Source organism: Lissotriton vulgaris, chromosome 5, assembly GCF_964263255.1.
Source record: "Lissotriton vulgaris chromosome 5, aLisVul1.2, whole genome shotgun sequence".
NCBI lineage: Eukaryota > Metazoa > Chordata > Amphibia > Caudata > Salamandridae > Lissotriton > Lissotriton vulgaris.
The window spans coordinates 1923455121-1923477408 of record NC_141693.1 but is presented as its reverse complement, the minus strand read 5'-3'; the positions used below and the strand labels follow the sequence as shown (position 1 = coordinate 1923477408).

The following is a 22288-nucleotide window of genomic DNA, read 5'->3' as shown; positions in this document are numbered from 1 at the left end:
AAAATCGGGAGTAAAATCCTTCTTTTTGAGAATTTGGTAGCGGTTCTATTGCTCCCTTTCGGAGCATTGTCCGAATCTCCTTCCAGAGTTGATGCAAATGATTGACCTTGTGATGCATCGGTGGCGTCCGAGGGGGTGTCTGAAGAAATTCTAGAGTGTGGCTGCATCAAATAACGTTGAGGACCCAACGGTCCGTGGTTATTATTTGCCAATTGTAAAGAAAACAGGAAATGTTTCCACCCAGGGGAACATACGATCTCAGTGTATCTGGTGTGATCAGCATTCGCAGGTTGTCATTGTCGTAGGGCGTCCTTAACCTGACGACCTCCTCTACCTCTTGGAGCATATTTGGAATAACCTCCCGATTGTCACTGTGTGTACTGCTGACGGTAGTGTTGAGAAGTGGAGATATAAGAAGAATATCTCCCTTGCTGATATCCTCCTCTGTATGATGTTTGGCCCCTACCCTTAGAGCCGCAAAAAGGAACCTTTCTGTATTGCAGAGTTCCCAAAGCTTTGGCAGTATCAGTGTCTTTCTTGATACTCTGCAGCGCGTCATCCACATGCTTGCCGAATAAGTCTTCGCCGTTGAACGGAAGATCCAAGATTTTATTTTGGACCTCCGATCTGAATGCCGTAGCCCTTAACCACCCTTGTCTGTGCAGCACCGCCGCTCCTCCTAGAGACCTGAAAGCTGTAGTCGCTATATCCATAGCGCAGTCTATGATTTCCGCTGAAGTCCTCTCCCCCTCCAAAAGAATCTTTCTGGCTTCTTCCTTCTCTGCATCCGGCAGGTGGTCAATATAAGGTGACAGGTCGCACCACATTTGCCTGTTATCGAGGAAAATCTCTTCCCTGCGTTGTCCAGTCTTCTTCCTTCTCTGTCTGGGGGTGCTGTTATCAGAGCTGACGGGTTTCTTGATTTCTGCTGCGCTGCCTGTGTAATCACCGAATCTGGTTTGGGGGGACGTAAAAGGCAGGCTGGGGCATCTGCCAGCACTTTATACTTTTTGTCTAATCTTGAGAGTACTGGGGTCCCTGTAGCTGGTGATTCCATCACCTTTAGGCCTTCCTCCCAAATATGACTCACAATCGGCAAAGATCGAACCGATTTGCGATAGGTTTCTTTAAAGTCATAAAGAAAGCATTCAGCCTTATCCTCCGACATGGAAAGTGAGAATCTTTTAGTGGCCCTTTCCATCAGGTTATGAAACCCCCCAATGTCCTCTGGTGGGGAATCCACGGGTTTCGGTGAAGGGGACGCAGGTGAAGGAATGAGGTAATCGTCCCACTCCTTGCTAGGATCCGTAATCTCCGCATCCACATGCTCCTTATCAGTAGTGTCAGGATCACGCTGGGGTCTGGATGGCGGATACTTAGGAAAAGACTCCGGCAAGATCTCTCGTCTGCGCACCGGCGTACTCGGTACAGAGCGTGGCAGAGGTGTAACGTCAGGGATTTCCTTAGTCGTTTGAGGTGTAGGATATCTTCTTCTATAATCTTCCAGCATAGATTGAAGATCTCTCAACAATGAAGAGGGCACACTTGTCATCTCTTCTCATTGTTCCTGGTGGTGGTGATGTTGGGGATGACTTTGAAAAACCTCATATTCATCTTGTGAGTCTTCTTCCTGGTACTTAACCTTTAGTTGAGATGGGCTGCTAGAATATCCGAAAGGACCACCATCATCCTCTTCCTCCGAATCTTCCTCCTCCAGAAGGTGAGAAGGAACCAATGGTGATACCTGACTTGGCGACGTAACTTCTGGCGTTATTGTTCTTTTCCAGGCCAAAAAACGTTTCTCCATTGTTTTTTCCGTCGTCGACGAGCCCGAGATCGTCGTCGCCACCGTCGACGAAATCATAACTGTTGACGCTATCGTAGACGTTGTCGTCACCGTCGTCGATGGTCCCATGGTCGATGTCGTTGTCGATGATCCCGTCGACGACATGGTCACCACTGTCTTAGTCGACGAAGGGCTCGTCGTCGTCGTCGACAGCAATACAGCCTTCACCTCAGTTTTCGTTGACGACTATGGTGTTTTCGTCGACGATGATGTTCTCCTCGTCAACAACGCACATTTTTTTCACCTCAGAAGGTGTAGAAAAAGATTTTTTAAGGTAATTTTTACCTTTGGAGGAGATTTCGACAGCTCTGATGAAGTCTTCTTAGCCTGTTTCTCCTCTGAAGCATGACCCTTCTTCTCCTTAGACTTTCCTGAAGGAGATTTTGAGGGACTGCGACCCGAAGACCCTGGTGCGGTCTTTTAGGGGTTTTTACAGGCCTCTCACCTGAGATATGAGCCTGTGAAGAACTGTTCCTCTTTTGAGATCTCCTGGATGATATTGACTCCTCCTCACTGTCACTTGAGAGGATCTCTTTTCTGGCCTTTACCTTCTGGAACCAGAGTAGAAGCCTGCCTTCACGATCTCTCAAGATCCTATTGGAGAAAGTGTGACAAATCTTACACTCCTTCGCCTGATGATCTGGGTAAAGGCAATATATACAGTCTTCATGAGGATCATCTGTATAAAGCCTTTTCTTAGAGCAGGTGGCACAAGCTCTAAATAAGCTTTTCTTCTCCTTGTCAGCCATGGTAGAAGAAATAGAGAAGTTGCCAAAAACTCAATCTAGAAAAAGGGGAACTCCCAAATTCCAGTCACTGAGTATAAATTGAAGATTTTGAGCAGAGCTCAAAGGAGACTCCCTATCACAACGTGCAGTAGAAAATCTGAGGGGCGAGAGGTTCTCTCAGGAGTGTTCTAGAGGGTGAGGACAGCTGATTGTTTCAGGGAAAAGTTTGGGCCTTTTTTACATAACGAAAGCTATGGGTTGCAAAAAGAAAATGGGCATAGGCCTCTTTTCAGTTTGCTAGACTGCTATGCATTGCTTTTTTATGTACCGGAGATTCCCGTCTCAACGACGGGGAATATTTCAGGCATGTGAATCTATGAAAGTTTCAATAATGGAGTAAGATTAGTTTTCTTGCTATATGAAGTGACACTAGCATTACAGCAGGACCCAACGGGTAAAGTTCCAAGTCCTGACAAGGGGCCTATCAACCTCCTAAAATTCAACCTAGACTTATGGGCGTCATTGATGTACAACATCTTTAATAGCCTAGATTATATACAAATGGCATGATCCTGGTCACCTTTGATCACTGTTGCCGTCTTTAAAGAGGGCAATCACTCTAATCCTAGATGTTATCGGCCCATTTCCCTTATTGACATCTTGGTTAAAATTACCGGCAGAGTCATTTATAATAGAATGTGTGATTCGGCCAACAATAACAGCATCCTGCATTTTTGCCAATATAGATTTAGGGAGCGGCTGGGTACGGTGGAGCAGTGCCTCAACCTTAATTTGGCCATTGGTGGCAAATAAATCACTGCCCAGCACTGCCCACTATACCTGGCATATATGGACCAGTCAACGGCGTTAGACTGTGTTAATTGATCTATAGGTGATTTTACTTGAACAGGGGCTGGATGAGACACTAATAAGCTTTTTATTCATCCTTCACAAGAATATTTGAGCAAAGGTTAGATTATTTTATTTTATATTTGCCTAGTCATTCTAATTGATGAATCTGTACACTAGTTTTTTTAATGTAGGTAAATACAATTCTTTTAAATATTTCGTGCTTTCATAGATGTCTCTGTCATCCGAATACAGTTTGGCTGATGATGACATGCCACGTTTAATGTAATTCAGTTCATCTGCATTTGCATCAAGGAGCAAAGAATCTTGTGAGAGTTAAAATGTGCAATGTCACTTTTTGGAACATCCCTATTTTTAGGCCCAAGCTTGAGGAATCTGCATGAGACTTGGCATGACGAACCCAAAGTGGAGGCCCTTTTTAGGTCTCGCACCTGGCGATACAGCGCGAAGCGCTGTCGCCAGCGTGACCTATAGTCGTCGACTATGCTTTCATGGGCTTGCAAGGGAGACAGGAGATGGGCACGTGCAGGCTGCAGGTCGGACTGGATATGTAAACGCGCGCATTCACCACATACAGTTACGCGCTGTGCCCATCTCCTGTCTCCCTTTCAAGCCTCCTGCAGTTACTTTCACTTTCCCTCCCCCTCCGCCATCGGCTCTACGGCCCGACCAAGCCCCCCCTCCCTCCGCTCCAAGAGCAAATGTGCAAACTCACTCGGTGTGGTGGCTGGCTGTGGCGTGGTACTGGAGCACTCCAGCTCCTCCAAATTTCTGGCAGCACGATGCGTGGCTTCCTCCTTAGGCAAAGGAGCCCGCACTGCTATCTGCTGCTCTACCGGGACTTCAGCTCCCGCACTTCACTTCCTCATTAGTGCCGGGGCTCCCTCTTCATCATGGGAGCCCCGGAAGGGGACAGGCGCTGCATACACCATTAACACGCGCGAGCCACATGCGAAATGTAACATTTACCGCGAATGCGTGGCCAGCCCTCGCTCTCCCAGGTCTTCTCCCCGCCCGGATGTGGAGCTGCGCCTGCTTTCTATTTTGCCGTTCCATGCCTCCCGAGCCTGAGACGGGGCTGTGAGCTGCTTGTGGCATATCCCAGGCCATAATGCAATCTGCTTGAATTGAACTAGTCAAATGATGCATCCTCACGGCAAGTGGAACTGATTGATGATATTTTCACTGCAGTGCGTCAATCGGGAGTGGAGCACTGGTAGCAGGTGGCTAACAGTTCGTGGCAACAGGGACCGTGGGCGAACCTTAGGTCCGAGGCTAACAAGCCTAGCTTGGCCCCCGCCTGCCTTTAACATCTGGTATTGTGCATTGGCCTGAAAGTGCAGCTTACTAATGGTTGTACAGACGGACAGCTCATCTCAGCGATGCTAGGGGTGGTGATGCGACCCTCTACACAGACTTGCTCAGACACCAGGTAAGAGGTGAGTGATGCGGTTTTTACGAACGGCTCTCAGGGCGTCACTGTGCTGCGGGGCCTCCTCGGCCTTGATAGTTCGGTGGCCGAGGATCGGGCCACGGGGCTTCCATGATGGCTGAGCCTCTTTCCCTCACATCCCCTGGGGCGCATCCTTTGATTGTACTTATATGCTTGCCCAGGATCAACTAGTACTGCCTCGATCCCGCTGGCCTGTGGAGGGTGATTGCTCGACTGGCACCTGCCCGGGGACCGATAACTGGTGCGACCGCCGTACTGGAGGCCCATACTGCCCCCTTGTCTGTCTGTCCGGGGCCCACTCCAGCTTACCAATTTGGGCTTTGCTCAGATGGCGTAGGCCCCCTTCATATCCTAAGAGGCGACTAATACCTTAAAGCGCATTTCTTATCCCGGACTACGGCCTCTGTCACACCCATACACCCCCTGCATTTGGACCAGGCCTTATTAGTCTGATAATGCTCCGAGCCCAGCGGCTGTCACCGACTGTGACTTAAGACCGCACGTGTCAGCTGCCCTCCATTCTGGCCTTCCCCTACTCTCTCCTAGAATGAGTCCTTTGTACCATACACTTCTCTTTGAGCACATATACTCCTGCACATGCTTGCCATCATGGGGAAAGGGGATCCCAAGCAGTGGAAGCTCCCATTCGAATGTGCCAAGGTGATCAGAAGACCATAATCTCTGTCAGATGTGGACGATGTAGCAATTAACACCAATACCACTGAACAACTTAGCGACTCTGCTGTCACCATGGCTGAGCTCCATGCCGGTTATGCTACATATTTACACTGCGCTCAACGTAACCTACACTCCAAATACCACTCAGTGCCACATAATTACTCGCCTCATACTTACACTACACTCAATGCAACATACACTCCAAATACCACTCAGTGGCACATAATTACACGCCACATAATTACACTGCGCTCAATGCACCATACACTCCAAATACCACTCAGTGCCACATAATTACATGCCACATAATTACACTGCACTCAATGCAACCTACACTCCAAATACCACTCAGTGCCACATAATTACATGCCACATAATTACACTGCACTCAATGCAACATACACTCCAAATACCACTCAGTGCCACATAATTACACACCACATAATTACACTGCACTCAATGCAACAAACACTCTAAATACCACTCAGTGCCACATAATTACACGCCACATAATTACACTGCACTCAATGCAACATACACTCTAAATACCACTCAGTGCCACATAATTACACGCCACATAATTACACTGCATTCAATGCAACATACACTCCAAATACCACTCAGTGCCACATAATTACACGCCACATAATTACACTGCACTCAATGCAACATACACTCCAAATACCACTCAGTGCCACATAGTTACACGCCACATAATTACACTGCCCTCAATGCAACATACACTCCAAATACCCCTCAGTGCCACATAATTACACGCTACATAATTACACTGCACTCAATGCAACATACACTCCAAAAACCACTCAGTGCCACATAATTACACACCACATAATTACCTCTACTAAATGTAACACACACTCCACACCATACCACTCAGTGCCACGTAATTATATGCTACATAATTACAATGCACTCAATGCAACACACACTCCAAACAATACCAATCAGTACCATATAATTACACGCCACACAATTACACCCTACTGAATACAACATACACTCCACACAATACCACTCAGTGCCATAAAATTATATGCTACATAATTACAATGTGCTCAACGCAACATACTCACCAAATACCACTCAGTGCCACATAATTACACTGCACTCAATGCAACATACACTCCAAATACCACTCAGTGCCACTGTAACGAGGTAGGGATACCTGCCTCGCGTGACTGGTGGAACCCTTACCCTGCTGATCATCCCCGACTCCTTCTTTGCAGTCCGAACGGTGGAAGGAAGGTCGGTGCGAGCCAGACGACGAGGACAACAACAGCGGCTCCTTTAACTGGGCGTTTTCCATAGAAGAGGCGGACACGCCCCCGAAGGACGTCAGAGTGACTGGATTGGTCAAAAGCAAGGAAGTGATGTACGCTGGGTGTGCGAGCACCCCGGAGGAGGAGAGACAGGCGGAAGCAAGCGGAACGGAGGACAGAGGCGAAACCGGAGAGAACGAGGAGAGAGTCAGCCCGGAGGAACATCCCGGAGGGGACGGAGAGACGGAGGACGGAGGAAAGCCAGGAGGCCAACGACCCTGCGGACCGCCGTGCCACACTCCCGAGGGAGGAGTGTGGCTGTCACAGGTACGGCGGCGTTGGGCAGCCTAGGTGGGGAGGCGAAGCGATAGCGTGTAAATAGTGTAGACTAGTCCCTGTTTGTTCCTAACCTTTGTAGTTATCCCTTCCCATCCATACTCCTTTTTCCTTCCCAGTTCCTCACATCCAAACCCCCCCATGTTCACCGAGCACTGTACATAGAGAAGTCATGTCTCACTGGGTTGCCCTCACCTACCCCGGACCCCTTGGTGCAACCCCCATTGAGGACTGGAAACTAACGGCTTTCCTCTCTGTTGGTCTCTTGCATGCACCGGAGCCGGAGACAGCTGTAAGAACGTCCTATCAACCCCCAACTAAGGAAGGAGAAGACCACAACCACGGACCCCAGCGTGTTTGCCAGAGAGAGACTGACCCTTCGAAACAGAAAGACGTTGATGTCTAAACCCCCTAGAGCTATAAAAATAAAACCTTCTTTAACCCCTCTACTTGGTGTCACGGTCGTCCCTACTCCCACGCCCACACTGGTGTCAGAAGTGGGATCTACCCCTTCGGAAACGACCATGGCCATGGAACAAGTGATCCAGACACTCATAGAAGGGCAACAAAAGTTAGAATGGGCGATCAGCCAGCAGATCAACACTGCGGATGCCGACAGAGAACTATTTCGAACCTACATGACTCAGCAGATGGACAATCTCCACAAAGTCGTGCAGGCCCCAGGTGCAACAACCCCAAGACTAGCCAGTCCACACCCCTCGGGAGTGGCCCTGCAGAAATATGTGGTAGAGGAAGATCCCGATGCATTTCTGTTGAACTTTGAACGGGCGGCTAGGGCTTGTGGATGGTGCGAGGACAAATGGCCCTTCTTCCGAGCTCCCCTATTGACTGGAGAAGCCCAGGCTGCCTATCAGGTGGCCAACCATTCTTGCACGTCCTCCTATTCAGACATCAAAGCTGTGATTCTGGACCGCCTGGGAATGGATGCGGAGGCATATAGACTCCGTTTCCGAAAGGAGAAGGGTATCACGGGTGAGAACCCCAAGACCATGTACCTGAGAGTCAAGATGGCCGCCGAAAAATGGCTAAGACCTGACATACGTAGCAAAGAGGACATCATGTCCAGCATCATCTTGGAACAGTTCATAGAGGTCTTACCATATGGTACTCAGAGATGGTTGAGGCAATATCCCGGACTAACGGCAGCACAAGCCATTGACAGTGCAGCTCCCAGGACTTTCCCTTGGGATACAGACAAGAGTGGCAAGCCCAACCCGACTTCTACCAAAGTTGATAAAAAGAAACCTGTCCCCGAACCTCACAAACCCCGACCCTATCGACCGGAAGGACCCCCCATCATGAAGGGGCCCCAATGCTTTGAGTGCGGAGAGTGGGGACACATAGCCAGAATGTGCCCCCACCGAAGACCCACCGAGGAACCCATGGAGGTTGGCTACATCACCAAAGCCGTGATGTACACCGCAGAAATGGGCCCTTCATTCTATGTAAGGGTACGGGTAAATTGTAAACCTGTAAAAGCCCTCTTAGATTCTGGAGGTAGGCAATCTGTCATACAGGAAAGACTGTTGCGCCCCTCCCAGATAGGCCATGATGGCACCGTTCACATCATATGCGTTCACGGTGACGTTAAACCCTACCCCCTAGCCTGCATAACCTTGCACCCAATAGGTAGAGAGCCGTGTTTGGTGAAAGTGGGGGTGGTGGAGTCCTTACCAGAGGAGCTGATAATAGGAGTGGATAACCCTGATTTTCTGTCCCTGTTTAAAAGAGAACTAAAAGACCTCCCTGCAGGGGCATACCTGTCCGTCGAACCCTGGGTGTTAGATAGGGGTTTTAAATTCGCTCAATCCAATGACCCGTCCCTCATGAATGCTTGGGAAGCGGCTCACCTCGCGCAAACCTCACCTGCCATGGGGTACCCCAGATTCAGTATCGTAAACGAATTACTGTATAGGGAAGGGAAAGCAGGGGATCCAACCCAACTAGTGGTACCGAAAGATTTCAGGGAGCAGATACTTTTCTACGCCCACACCCACCTCACTGCTGGACACAGTGGTACCGAGAAAACGACTCAAAACATATTGCGGCTATTTTTCTGGCCTGGTATTTACAAGGAGGCAGAGACTTATTGTCGACAATGCGAAGTGTGCCAAAAAAAGAACCTGACACGACCCCCTGCAGTTCACCTACAACCTCTACCAATCATAGGCAACCCATGGGATAGGGTGGGGATGGATCTCATCGGTCCCCTACCACGTACCTCAAGAGGACATACATACGCCCTAGTGGTGGTTGATTACAACACAAGGTTCCCGGAGGCCTTCGCCCTCAGCGCCCCGACTACGAAGAATGTAGCGGAAAAACTGGTGGAGATGTTTTCACGGGTGTGGTTTCCACGGGAGATCCTAACGGATCAGGGAACTCTCTTTGTTTCTCGGATGATGGTAGAGGTATGTAAGTTGCTGGACCTCCGCCACATCCGAACGTCCGCATACCATCCCCAAATGGACGACCTCGTAGAGAGGTACAACCGGACATTAAAAACAACCCTAAAAAAATTGTTGAGCGCTGAAAACAAGGATTGGGACAGCATGTTACCCCTGGCCCTATATGTAGTAAGAGCCCAAGTACAGAGCAGTTTAGGGTTTTCACCGTTTGAGCTCCTATACGGCCGGCAACCAAGATCGCTTCTTGAGATCACAAGGGAAGCCTGGGAGAGGGAGGAGGCAGCGGAACAAAGAAACCTACTAGAATACCCAACAGTTACGATCTAGACTGGGAAAGCTAAGAGACTTGGCATACTCGAACTTGGAAAAAACTCAACGTATCCAAAAACAATACTACGATAAGGGCAAGAAGTGGAGGACTCTTGAAAATGGGGATTGGGCCCTGGTGCTCCTACCATCTTCTTCCCAAAAGTTCAAGAGTGAGTGGAAGGGGCCCTACAAGGTTATAGACTCATTTGGGAGAACAACATACCGGTTACAAATTTCTCCTACCCGAAGGCAAACCTTCCACATTAATCTCCTCAAACGGTGGATAGGACAGCCCCCACGCTCAGCCAATTTAGTGTTACCATCCCGCCGCACCGCCTCCACCCTGGAGGACCTTCCAGTGAATACCGAGCTGAATGACACCGAAAGAAAGGAGTTGATAAAAACACTACACCCTTTCTCCACGATATTTTCGGACACCCCGGGGTGTACCCATTTGGCGGAGCACCAGATTAAAACAAAGGAAGGACAGGTGGTGAAACAGAGGGCCTATCGCATTCCAGCAGCAAAAAGGGCCGATGTGAGGAAGGAGATACAGGACATGCTCAGGCTAGGGGTGATAAGACCTTCCAAGAGTGACTGGGCATCACCCATAGTCATGGTTCCGAAGCCCGACGTGTCTACACGTTTTTGTATGGACTTCCGTGCCCTGAACGCTATTTCATCCTTTGACGCTTTCCCCATACCCCGGGTGGATGAATTGATAGAACGGATTGGGGAGGCTCGTTACATTACTACCCTCGACCTAACCAAGGGTTATTGGCAAGTCCCCCTGAGGGAGGGGGACCGACACAAAACCGCCTTCGCAACAGACGATGGGCTCTTTGAGTTTAATGTACTTCCTTTTGCCCTCCACAGAGCCCCGGCTACTTTCCAAAGACTAATGAACACTGTGTTAGCTCCCCATACCCAATACAGTTTGGTGTATTTGGACGATATAGTCATCTTCAGTACCACATGGGAGGAACACATGGGACACTTGGCCAATGTCTTAACCGCTTTACAGGAAGCAGGGTTGCATGTGAAAGCGAAGAAATCAAGAGCTGCTTTCCCAAAAGTAAAGTACCTGGGGTTCATGCTAGGGGAGGGTGTGATAGCCCCGCAAGAGGAGAAAATCAGAGCCATCACGCAGACTCCATTTCCATCGACTAAAAGGGAACTGAGGGCTTTTCTAGGCCTCATTGGTTATTACAGGCGCTTCGTTAAGAATTTTGCTGATCTTTCCAGTCCCCTTACCGACCTAATCCAGAAAAATATCAAAAACACCCTTCCGATGCCTCCCTCAGAAAAGGCCCATACCGCCTTTCAGGCTCAAAGACGGCAATCACTACGAGTCCGGTCCTCATCCCTCCAAACTTTGAGAAACCTTTTTCCCTGGCTACTGATGCCTCTGACACTGGCATTGGTGCGGCATTATCCCAGGAAGGAGACGATGGGGCCGAACATCCTATACTCTACGTGAGCAGGAAACTCCACCCGAGGGAACGTAAGTATCCCACGGTGGAAAAAGAGTGCCTGGCAATCCGCTGGGCAGTAGACAAATTGCGCTACTACTTGGGGGTAAGGCCTTCTTTCTCTTTTCGGATCATGCCCCACTGCAATGGATGCAGAGAAACCGATCCCAGAATGCGAGAATCCTACGTTGGTTTCTCTTCCTGCAACCTTTTTCCTTCAAAGTGATACACAGAAAGGGAAAGGACAACGGGAACGCAGACTTCCTTTCTAGGATGCCCGTTCTCCCCAAGCGGGTGAACCCAGGGGGGGGAGGAGTGTAACGAGGTAGGGATACCTGCCTCGCGTGACTGGTGGAACCCTTACCCTGCTGATCATCCCCGACTCCTTCTTTGCAGTCCGAACGGTGGAAGGAAGGTCGGTGCGAGCCAGACGACGAGGACAACAACAGCGGCTCCTTTAACTGGGCGTTTTCCACAGAAGAGGAGGACACGCCCCGGAAGGACGTCAGAGTGACCGGATTGGTCAAAAGCAAGGAAGTGATGTACGCCGGATGTGCGAGCACCCCGGAGGAGGAGAGACAGGCGGAAGCAAGCGGAACGGAGGACAGAGGCAAAACCGGAGAGAACGAGGAGAGAGTCAGCCCGGAGGAACATCTCGGAGGGGACGGAGAGACGGAGGACGGAGGAAAGCCAGGAGGCCAACGACCCTGCGGACCGCCGTGCCACACTCCCGAGGGAGGAGTGTGGCTGTCACAGGTACGGCGGCGTTGGGCAGCCTGGGTGGGGAGGCGAAGCAATAGCGTGTAAATAATGTAAACTAGTCCCTGTTTGTTCCTAACCTTTGTAGTTATCCCTTCCCATCCATACTCCTTTTTCCTTCCCAGTTCCTCACATCCAACCCCCCCCCTTGTTCACCGAGCACTGTACATAGAGAAGTCACATCTCACTGGGTTGCCCTCGCCTGCCCCGGACCCCTTGGTGCAACCCCCATTGAGGACTGGAAACTAACGGCTTTCCTCTCTGTTGGTTTCTTGCATGCACCGGAGCCGGAGACAGCTGTAAGAACGTCCTATCAACCCCCAACTAAGGAAGGAGAAGACCACAACCACGGACCCCAGCGTGTTTGCCAGAGAGAGACTGACCCTTCGAAACAGAAAGACGTTGATGTCTAAACCCCCGAGAGCTATAAAAATAAAACCTTCTTTAACCCCTCTACTTGGTGTCACGGTCGTCCCTACTCCCACGCCCACAGCCACATAATCACACACAACATAATTACACTGCACTCAATGGAACATACACTCCAAATACCACTCAGTGCTACATAGTTACATGCCACATAATTACACTCTATCTATCTATCGCATCACCACAGCATCACTCAGCACCACCACAGCATCACTCAGAGGCACCACAACATCACTTATGCGCTACCACAGCATCACTGAACACCACAGCATCACTTGTCGCCACCACATCATTCAGCGCCACCACAGCATCAATCTGTGCAACCATTCAACAACAACTGGTTCAAATATGTTCTCTCAATGTTTCAAGCTTTATTACAAATGTCACAAAAAGATGTTAATATTTCACTTCTGTTCTTGATTTTCGTCACAATAAAATACACTGAACATAATCTTCACAAAAGTTATTTACAAAAGTTTAAGCTATTGCCATTATAAAAAAACTTTTATATTAGTATTATTTATTTAAAAAAATGAAAAGCAATTGTTATTTGTAATATCAATACATCTAAGTCACGTAAATACAACACATGTTGCATTACAAATGCTATAGGTGTCACATTTACGAAAGTTAAAAGTATTGGCATTGTAAATGACAATTTCGCTATTTTCAAAACCAACACATAAATAGAAAATTTGTCATTTACAATACCAATAGCTCAAACTTTCCTAATGCGAGACCTATTGTATTGCAAATGCTTGTTTTTGGTGGGAGAGGGGGTTGAGGAAGGGCGAGCGGGGAGGGGGCGGAGGGGAACGTGGGGAGTTTTGGACAGATTTGTAGAATGGTATGAATGTTAAGAAAATGCCTTTTAAATGGAAATTCTGACCTAACCATAACTAGAGAGGAGTTATTGTAGTCTGTGTTATACATACACCAGGAAGTAAAAAATGCTTTTTCAGTGACTCCTCAGCTAAGAGCCATGTATATATTTGTTTAATTATTATACATTAATTATACAGTCATGTAACTAATCTTGCTGTACCACCAACCTATACATTAAGCAATGTTTGTCGCACAGTTAATTGCTTTCTAATACTGAATGTCATGACCTACAGATTTGCAACGAATGCACCAGTCGTTGGTTATTCATTGGAAAAAGAAAAGCATTTGAAATCACAAACATGATCTTTCTACTGAATGAATTTCAATACTTTTAATAAAAAATGTTGGCTGCGGGAGAATTTTGTAAACTTAAATCTTGTGAAGAAACATTGCGCATCAGGAGTTCTGTCATTAGCTTTTTGGGGTAGTCTGCACAATAAGTTACTGCTGTAAGAAATGTTATGAAATGGAATGCATTGAGCAGCTCGGGTGATAGAAAGAAGGCAGGTTATGAAACTGATGCTCTTGTAAAGAAGTATGGAACAAACCGGTAACCAAGCCTTACAGATAGGAACAAAATACTAATGGCACCAAAACAAGCAAGGAGAAATGCTGCAAATACTATTAATATATATTGGATTAGGGAGGATGCTTATGTCTGGGAATCAGGGGTTTCATCTATACAGAGTGTGAAATGAATATATGACAAAGTGGCACTGATTTTAGACGTTATTGTAGCCTCTATCTATCAGTGAAAGACATCCCAAGAGAGCATCAACAAGGAGCCTTAATCCTGGGCAGTGGGAGAGGTATCTGGTGTTGTGTAGCCTGTCAGCTAATTTAATTTCTGCCCTCCAAGTACTAATACAGTCACTTTTTCTGCATCACAACTTTCTGTTTCTTTGTCGGCCCCAAGGCACTTGTGTTTCGCATACAAAATAGTCAAATCTTGGTCCCTGCAGGAACACCGAAGATTTACAACACACAATTGAAAAGCTTTCTTTAAAGATGCACATTTATGTTGCTTTTCTGCCCTCTTAGGACTGCTTTATAGAATGTGACAATACATGGAGTCTTCCTTTGGTTTTGTCACTTTCCAACTTGTATAACCTTTTTAACAAAGTGATCACAAAATCCTATTACCCTGTCAACGTGTAAAAAGGTAAAGGCACATATGTTTTTCAGGAGAGCTTTTTAAATACTGCAGTGGTAGTTCTTTGGTGAATTGTGGCACTGACAGAGAGAGCCTACTTTAAGAAGTAATTAGAAATTAGTCCAAAATATTCTTGTCCCACCTAACCATCCTAACCGGGCCAATAGGGGGTCCTACAAATGGCCAGAAGAGGCATTTTTAACCTAAGACAAATTTAAAATTTGGTGTATTTGAGGCAACAGGATAACAACTGAGATCTGGACTTACCGCTGACCCGCAGGCTTATTCTGACATCTCCATCGGGGATCAAATTTGAGGGCTCTGCCCCCGGAATCCTAAATACCCTGCCCTGTAAATCTGCGATAGGAAAAGACAGAGGAGTGAGAAAAAACACAGTGATAGGCACATCCAAGGTTGAAGCAGACCAAAACCAAAGACAGGGAAACTTCTTTCCGATGGTTCAATATACAAATGTGAGATCTTTAAAAAAGACTGAAAAGAGCACAAAAGGTAAGGACTTAAATCTAGGATATTTACAACAAGGGGTGGTGAGGGACAGAGTCTCTGAATTAAGCAGAAAGCTCTCACCCAGTCAAGAGATCAGGGCTAGATCCAACACCGTTTTTTAGCTCACTGCACCATCCCAGTTTCAGAACCTGGCTGTATGCAAATTAGTCTGTTCCTGTCCCAGTGCATGATGGGAACAGGGCAAACCAAACTACAAAAGCCAATTCTTACACTGGGAAGGAAACAAGCTCCCGGGGACCGGTTTCTGGCATTACAGCCGTCTTCGGCCCGGTTTTCTTGAATCCTGATGGTGCAATGAGCAAGGGTCTCACATCTGAGAATACCCTTCCACGCTTAGGGTGGACAAAAATATTTACAACAAGGGGTGGTGAGGGACAGAGTCTCTGAAGTAAGCAGAAAGCTCTCACCCAGTCAAGAGATCAGGGCTAGATCCAATACCATTTTTTAGCTCACTGCACCATCCCAGTTTCAGAACCTGGCTGTATGCAAATTAGTCTGTTCCTGTCCCAGTGCATGATGGGAACAGGGCAAACCAAACTACAAAAGCCAATTCTTACACTGGGAAGGAAACAAGCTCCCGGGGACCGGTTTCTGGCATTACAGCCGTCTTCGGCCCGGTTTTCTTGAATCCTGATGGTGCAATGAGCAAGGGTCTCACATCTGAGAATACCCTTCCACGCTTAGGGTGGACAAAAATATTTACAACAAGGGGTGGTGAGGGACAGAGTCTCTGAAGTAAGCAGAAAGCTCTCACCCAGTCAAGAGATCAGGGCTAGATCCAACACCGTTTTTTAGCTCACTGCACCATCCCAGTTTCAGAACCTGGCTGTATGCAAATTAGTCTGTTCCTGTCCCAGTGCATGATGGGAACAGGGCAAACCAAACTACAAAAGCCAATTCTTACACTGGGAAGGAAACAAGAATTGGCTTAGTAGTTTAGTCTGACCTGTTCCCATGATGCACTGGGCCAGGGACAGACTGATTTGCATATAGCCAGGTTCTGAGCTGGGATGGGGCAGTGAGATAAATAACGGTGATGGATCAAGCCCTGATCTTTGGACTGGGTAAGAGTGGTCTGTTTAACTCAGACACTCTGTTCATCACCACCCCTATTTTGTAAATCGTTTTTGGCCACTATAGGTGTGGCAGGGTATACTCAGACATGAGTCCCTTTCTCACTGCTCCATCAGGATTCAAGCAAGCCGGGCCGAAGAAGGCTGAAATGCCAGAAACCGGTCCCCGGTAGCTTGTCTCCTTTCTGGTGAAGAATTGGCTTGGTAGTTTAGTCTGCCCTGTTCCCATGATGCACTGGGCCAGGGACAGACTGATTTGCATATAGCCAGGTTCTGAGCTGGGATGGGGCAGTGAGATAAATAACGGTGATGGATCAAGCCCTGATCTTTGGTCTGGGTAAGAGTGGTCTGTTTAACTCAGACACTCTGTTCATCACCACCCCTATTTTGTAAATCGTTAAATCTAGGATAGGCATTATGGATTTTACACAGCATACCATGTCTGGGTTTACTCTATTTTATGACACAAAGAAGCATTATTAAGCAATTCTTGAAGAATGCATCGCTTGCACATTATAATTTACCACAATATAATGAATAACAGGGGACCATATTATAGGATAGGCTCGGTAATTATTTAGCATCTCTTGATATCAATATTGGGTGTGTTTTACATTAGCTAACACACATTGCACCAGGGGGTTCATTTATTATGGGATAGACAGAAATATCATTGAGCAAGTCATGAAGTTTTGCATTTGTTTTACGTTTTCTTCAAGATATTACACCCGGTGTTATTCTATTTTTTATAACAGCTAGCCATTTCCCTTTGTAATTCTTGAAGGAAACTGCCTCAGGGTTTACATTATTTTAGAATAGACAGTAATATTTACCGCGATGCAATATGTGGCGTTGTAACGTCACATATTCTTATTTAGTTATTAGTAGTGCATGTGTTTAATATTATAAACAATAGAGACAACAGAGCTTTTTTTCAGTAACCTTCCGGAATCTGACTTGGGAATGGCATTTGATGTCACAGTGTGCCCTGAGATGACTGAAGCGTGAGCAGCACTGGGAAATTAGAATAATTTCAAATTAAATTAGTATGGGGGTATCCACTTTAAACTATTTTGTTTGATATGCATAATACTTTTATCATTAGACCAGGTCAAATACCATACCTTCTTGATGTTACAGTTTTTAGTGTTTTCTCATAGTTTCTCAATACTTGTTTTTCAATAAACAGGACATTAATAGTCATCCCTCCCTTCTACTGGATGTGTGTATTTCCGGGGGAGTTTTGGTAACAACGTGTGTGCCCTAGTTAAGAAATAAGGACTAGGATGTCAGGCATTTCCTAGTTAATGTCCTTACGGAAGAAGAGTCACCTTTGGATATAACTCAACTGGGCTTTAGAAAACTAAAATTCCCAACCCAAACCTGAGACCATTTTACCATTTAATCTGCAAGGAAAAATGAAACTGCTACTGCACTTTAAGCCTGAATACCTAAACCAGCCTTTTGTAGCATATCATGCCTTTAGAAGTCTTCACCTAAGCACAATATTGACCAATTGGGTAGGGCACACCACACACCAAATTGTTCCTTGCAGTGATTATTAATTAGTATTATTGTTGCTCAATTGCTGATCACTTGTTTTATCCACCGTAAAAGGCTGAATGACTGTGACCAGCAGATTCTCAAACGATGTTGAACTGGTTTTCCAGCCAACCCTTTAAATATTTGTTTAAAGTCCACAAAGTACTCTACCACCATCCATAACAATCTTATGCAAACATCCTGGATCTAAAGCTATCTACACTCCTCCTGCAGGCTGTAATGCACCTTACCAATATCCAGTCCTGAACGTTCCCATATGCAAAGTGGCCCATAGGTTCCGAATAGGACATTCTCATCATGCTGGACAATGTACAGACACTGAAAAGAGTATCTGAACCAACAATAATGTACTCTAGGACCAGCACAGAAACACCAACCTTTGGACATGAGGCATCACACTCACTTACCATTGGTGTCAAGATTGTACGTTTGTTCTTCAAGTTTGGTTACTCCCTCTCTCTGCCAAAAAAAGGAAAAAAACCATAGTGATACTGGAACGATGAGTGAGACAGAGAGAAGGGAAGAAACCTTAGTCATACTGGAGAGATGGAGTGAGACAGAGAGATTGAGAGAGGAGGTGAAGAAACTGAGCAAATGGACTGTCCAGGAAGAGATCTGGGGAATATAGAGGACTGGAGAAAACTGAATTAGACACCTCTAGGTGCAGACCTGCTTGTTCTAAATTACACAGAATTTAATATTGGGTGTGATCTGCTTTTTAGGCTCAATTTTGGTGCTGTAGGGAATCAAGGCACACTTGCAATCAAATATCTGGTAATCTGTCAGCTGAGTTCAGGCTTTTTCGTGAGAAGAACTTGCTCACATACCACTGACCGATTGTGTTTGCCACCAGCCATCTTCTTCACTCAGCTACCAAGACATACGGATTTATATGAATCCCAGCCTACCACTAAATCACATGCTAACTTGCTAAACTACATGTCAACAAAGCCATTAGGCCAGTAGAGCAAACTAAACGTATCCACCCCTTCACATCTGAACTTGGCATCTATACCATGCCTCAATCCGGGCACTAGACCCTACTGCAACTTTACCCGAGCACCAGAGCTCATTGTAACATAACATCTAGACCACATCTTATAATCAGCTACCAGTTCATATCATAACGTAGCCACTAGGCCAAGTTAAAACATAGCCACTGTAAAGAATACCAACGTTGCCTCTAGACAACATTTCAAGTAGGCCAGTAGATCTCATGTCAGCTTGATGCCAAGGCATCTTACCAACTAGTCCACATCTCGAACTAGCCATTGTACCACATCGTAACTAAACTATTAGGAGACATCTAAACGTGAACACTACACCCTCTCACCTCATTACTGTTTGTGAATGAGGAAGTACAGGAAAATGTACTAAGAATTGTGAGGGGATACAAAGAGACAAGATAAAAAAGACACAGAGGGATAAAAAGGCAGACTACTGAGAGTTACTCACCACAATTTTTAGTAACTTCGTGATTTTGTCTCCCTCGCCACGTGGTCCTTGAGCCAACACAGTGACGGGGAGGTCCACCTTAGTCATGGGCACGATGGAAAAGGGCACTGCAACTGCAGAATTGTTGGGCACCAGCACCGTGTATTTTTTCTCCGCACCGGACGTGGCTCGGCTGCAGAGTCCTTCTGTTCTCTCCAAAGACACCTGGACCTAATTAACAGGTTGCCGTCAGGGACCAAAGCGTGGAAACACGAAACATACGGCACTGTTATTGAGTGACCTTCTAGAGAATGTTGCTGCCAAATACTAAACATGGAATCATTCAAGAGCCGTGAGATTGTGATACAGAGGTGACAGTGCCTAAGGCAACCATCAGTACAGAGTGATGGAGCAGGGCATGCAATATAAAGTGTTTGACGTTCATGTGCGCTGAACCAACAAGGATAGCTACTACTTCCTGTGAGCATAGATGGAGATGTACTGGTAAACAGAGATCACCTTGTCAGGAGATGTGTTGGCTGGCTTGACCTGCAGGACTTGGAGAAAGTTAATTTCAAGCCTGTCTGTGGCCCAGACACTTTGACCTTTGAGGCACACTTGCTTGATTCAGTAAACTCTTTGTTTCTCACTGGTCACTTCATTCCATGTTGAACGGATAGAGGTTTGGATTAAGAATATCATGAGGCCAATCAGTTTGCAGTTAATGTGTTTTCACCTCCGGGCGTGTGAGGGTTCTAGAGATGATGGCTAGTATTCAGCTTGCAGAGCAGTCATAGCAATATGTACATTTATAATTATGACACCACCTTGCTGCAGGCATGATCCTCACCCTCTATGCTGACTGACTTGGTCTTCAGACCAACACAGCAACTGACTAAGGGGTCGATTAGGATCGCGGACGGACCTGCGTCCGTCCGCGACCCCAGAGCAGGAGGGAACCTCCGCATAGTATGCGGAGTTCCCTCCTGTGCAATTAGGATGTGACCGCCACCCTGGCGGTCACATCCTCTATTCTTAACATTGCCGCGGGTGCAGCTTCAAGCTGCACCCGCGGCAATGTTAAAAATGCACGCATTGCATTTGCATGCAGAAAGAGGCAGGCACCGCGCGGTGCCTGCCGCTTTCTGCATGCAAATGCAGGGGGGTACCATAGGTACCCCCCATGTGCACCCCCCACCCCACCTTCACCTAGGGGGCCCGCAACGGGCCCCCGCAGTGAAGTTCCGTATGCTTTTCCGCGGCGGAAAACCCGCCGCGGAAAAGCATACTTTACTGGCCATCCTAATATGGTGGACGGTGTCTGGAAGACACCGTCACCATATTAGAGCTTTTCCGCCGCGGTTGTAATCCGACCGCGGCGGAAAAGCTGCGGACGGAAACCAGGACCCACCAGCCATCCTAATCTGGCGGTGGGTCTTTGGTCAGTCCGCTGCGGATTTTCCGCATCCTCGGGGCCGGCGGTGGCTTCCGCCGGCCCCGAGGATGCGGAAAATCCGCAATCATAATGACCCCCTATGTTTGTAGAGGAGTTAAGTAATCCTGCACTTACCTATATATAATTACTTTGTTGATATTTTGTCTACTACGTTCTAGTAGCATAATATTCCGCAGTCGATACTAACGTGGAATAGCATGTCACTTCCAGTTAGATTACCCTCATGTTCGCTTACCTGCAGATCCTGCTCAAAATAGTTGTAGATTGTTGGGCGAATCTCTAGCTGTTCAAAACGCTTGACAGAATAAGGGAGAGGCAGGTAAATATGAAATGGCTGGAAAACCTTCACTCTAATTGGTTCCGCAATACAGAATCCTAGGAAAACAAAATGAAGATAATCAGGAAGGCACACTTTGTATCTGCCTGTGAATAAACATGGGTGATTTAAGGACGAACCTAGGGATAGAGAAAGGAATCTGTGATGGAAGAAGGTGTCAGCTAATGGCTAGGGGTAATTAGAACTATAAGAGAAGTGGTGTGGGCTGGTGGTGGACGCTTAGGGAATAACTAGGAGTCCCATAGTTCTAACACTAGCTGTGAGGGAGGTGAGGGCTAATGGAAAGAGCTCTTCTTTGATGATGTGTGGGCTAGTGGCAAGAGATCCTCTGGGTTTTGAGGGAGGAAGGTATGAGCAAGTGGAGAGTGCAGGCCTATTGACTTTGGTCCATTGGTTTTAGTTCTACTGGGAAGAACTAGTGCGGGTCAGTGGGTAGGGATCCTGAAGACTTTGAAGGTATTGCGTGATGGTGGCATCCCAGTCCTTAAGACAGGAGTCCACTAGTTATAATTCTAACTGTGAGGGAGGACGTATGATTTAAGGACAAAAGCTTTTTATGACTTAAAAAGAAGAGATGTGGGCTGGCGGCAAGAGTTCCTTGGAGGATGATGCATAGGCTAAACTTGAGAGCTCTTTAATGTAAGGCTGATGGGGAGAGTCCAATGATTTTAGGCCTCCTAGAAAGGAGGTAGTCAGGAGGAGTGGTGAAATTTGCCAGTTACCCACATGTCCAATGTATTTAGACCTGGTGTGCACAGAGAGATGTAGTCTTGTAGAATGAAGTCCTCAGGGCTTTTAGGGAAGAAGAGTGAATTCTTGGTGAAAGAACCTCAGGGTTTTGAAGAGGTATTGGCTAGTGGTAACAGCTAGCAAGACCTTTGGAGAGTAGCTAGTGAGCAAGTGCTGTGAGGGAGTAGCTAGCAACCAATAGAACCAATCCTTGCCATGCTATGTTATGCTATGCTTATTTGTTTAGTGCGCCAATCCCCGATGAGAGTATTTGGGTGCTTTGCGGGTGGGTAAGCAGCTGTCGTCTGGTGAGGTTAATCAAAGTGCCAGATTTTCAGCTTCTCGCAGAACCCAAGAAGGAATGAGGAAGCTCCGATGTGGTGAGGGAGGTAGTTCTATGTTTTGGCGGAGAGATATGAGAAGGAACCGCCTCCGGCTATGGATTTGCGGATACAGGGTATGCGTGCCAGTGAGGCAAGTAGAAATGTTTGCGATTATTGTGTTCAGGGCTGGTGTATACTACTTTGTATGTGTGGGTGAG

General features: G+C 46.9%; 1 protein-coding gene across 1 annotated transcript in view; it reads right to left on the bottom strand.

Annotated features, from left to right (window-relative positions):
- Nucleotides 1–22288, bottom strand: part of LOC147717735 (complement C4-B-like) — a 643152-nt gene that overhangs the window by 287065 nt on the left and 333799 nt on the right. The window contains exons 20-23 of the mRNA XM_086919877.1: nt 20917–21056; nt 19247–19456; nt 18199–18250; nt 14895–14984 (exon numbers count right to left, since the gene is read on the bottom strand). Of these exons, the coding sequence (XP_086776003.1) occupies nt 14895–14984; nt 18199–18250; nt 19247–19456; nt 20917–21056 (492 nt within the window). The remainder of the gene's footprint in view (nt 1–14894; nt 14985–18198; nt 18251–19246; nt 19457–20916; nt 21057–22288) is intronic.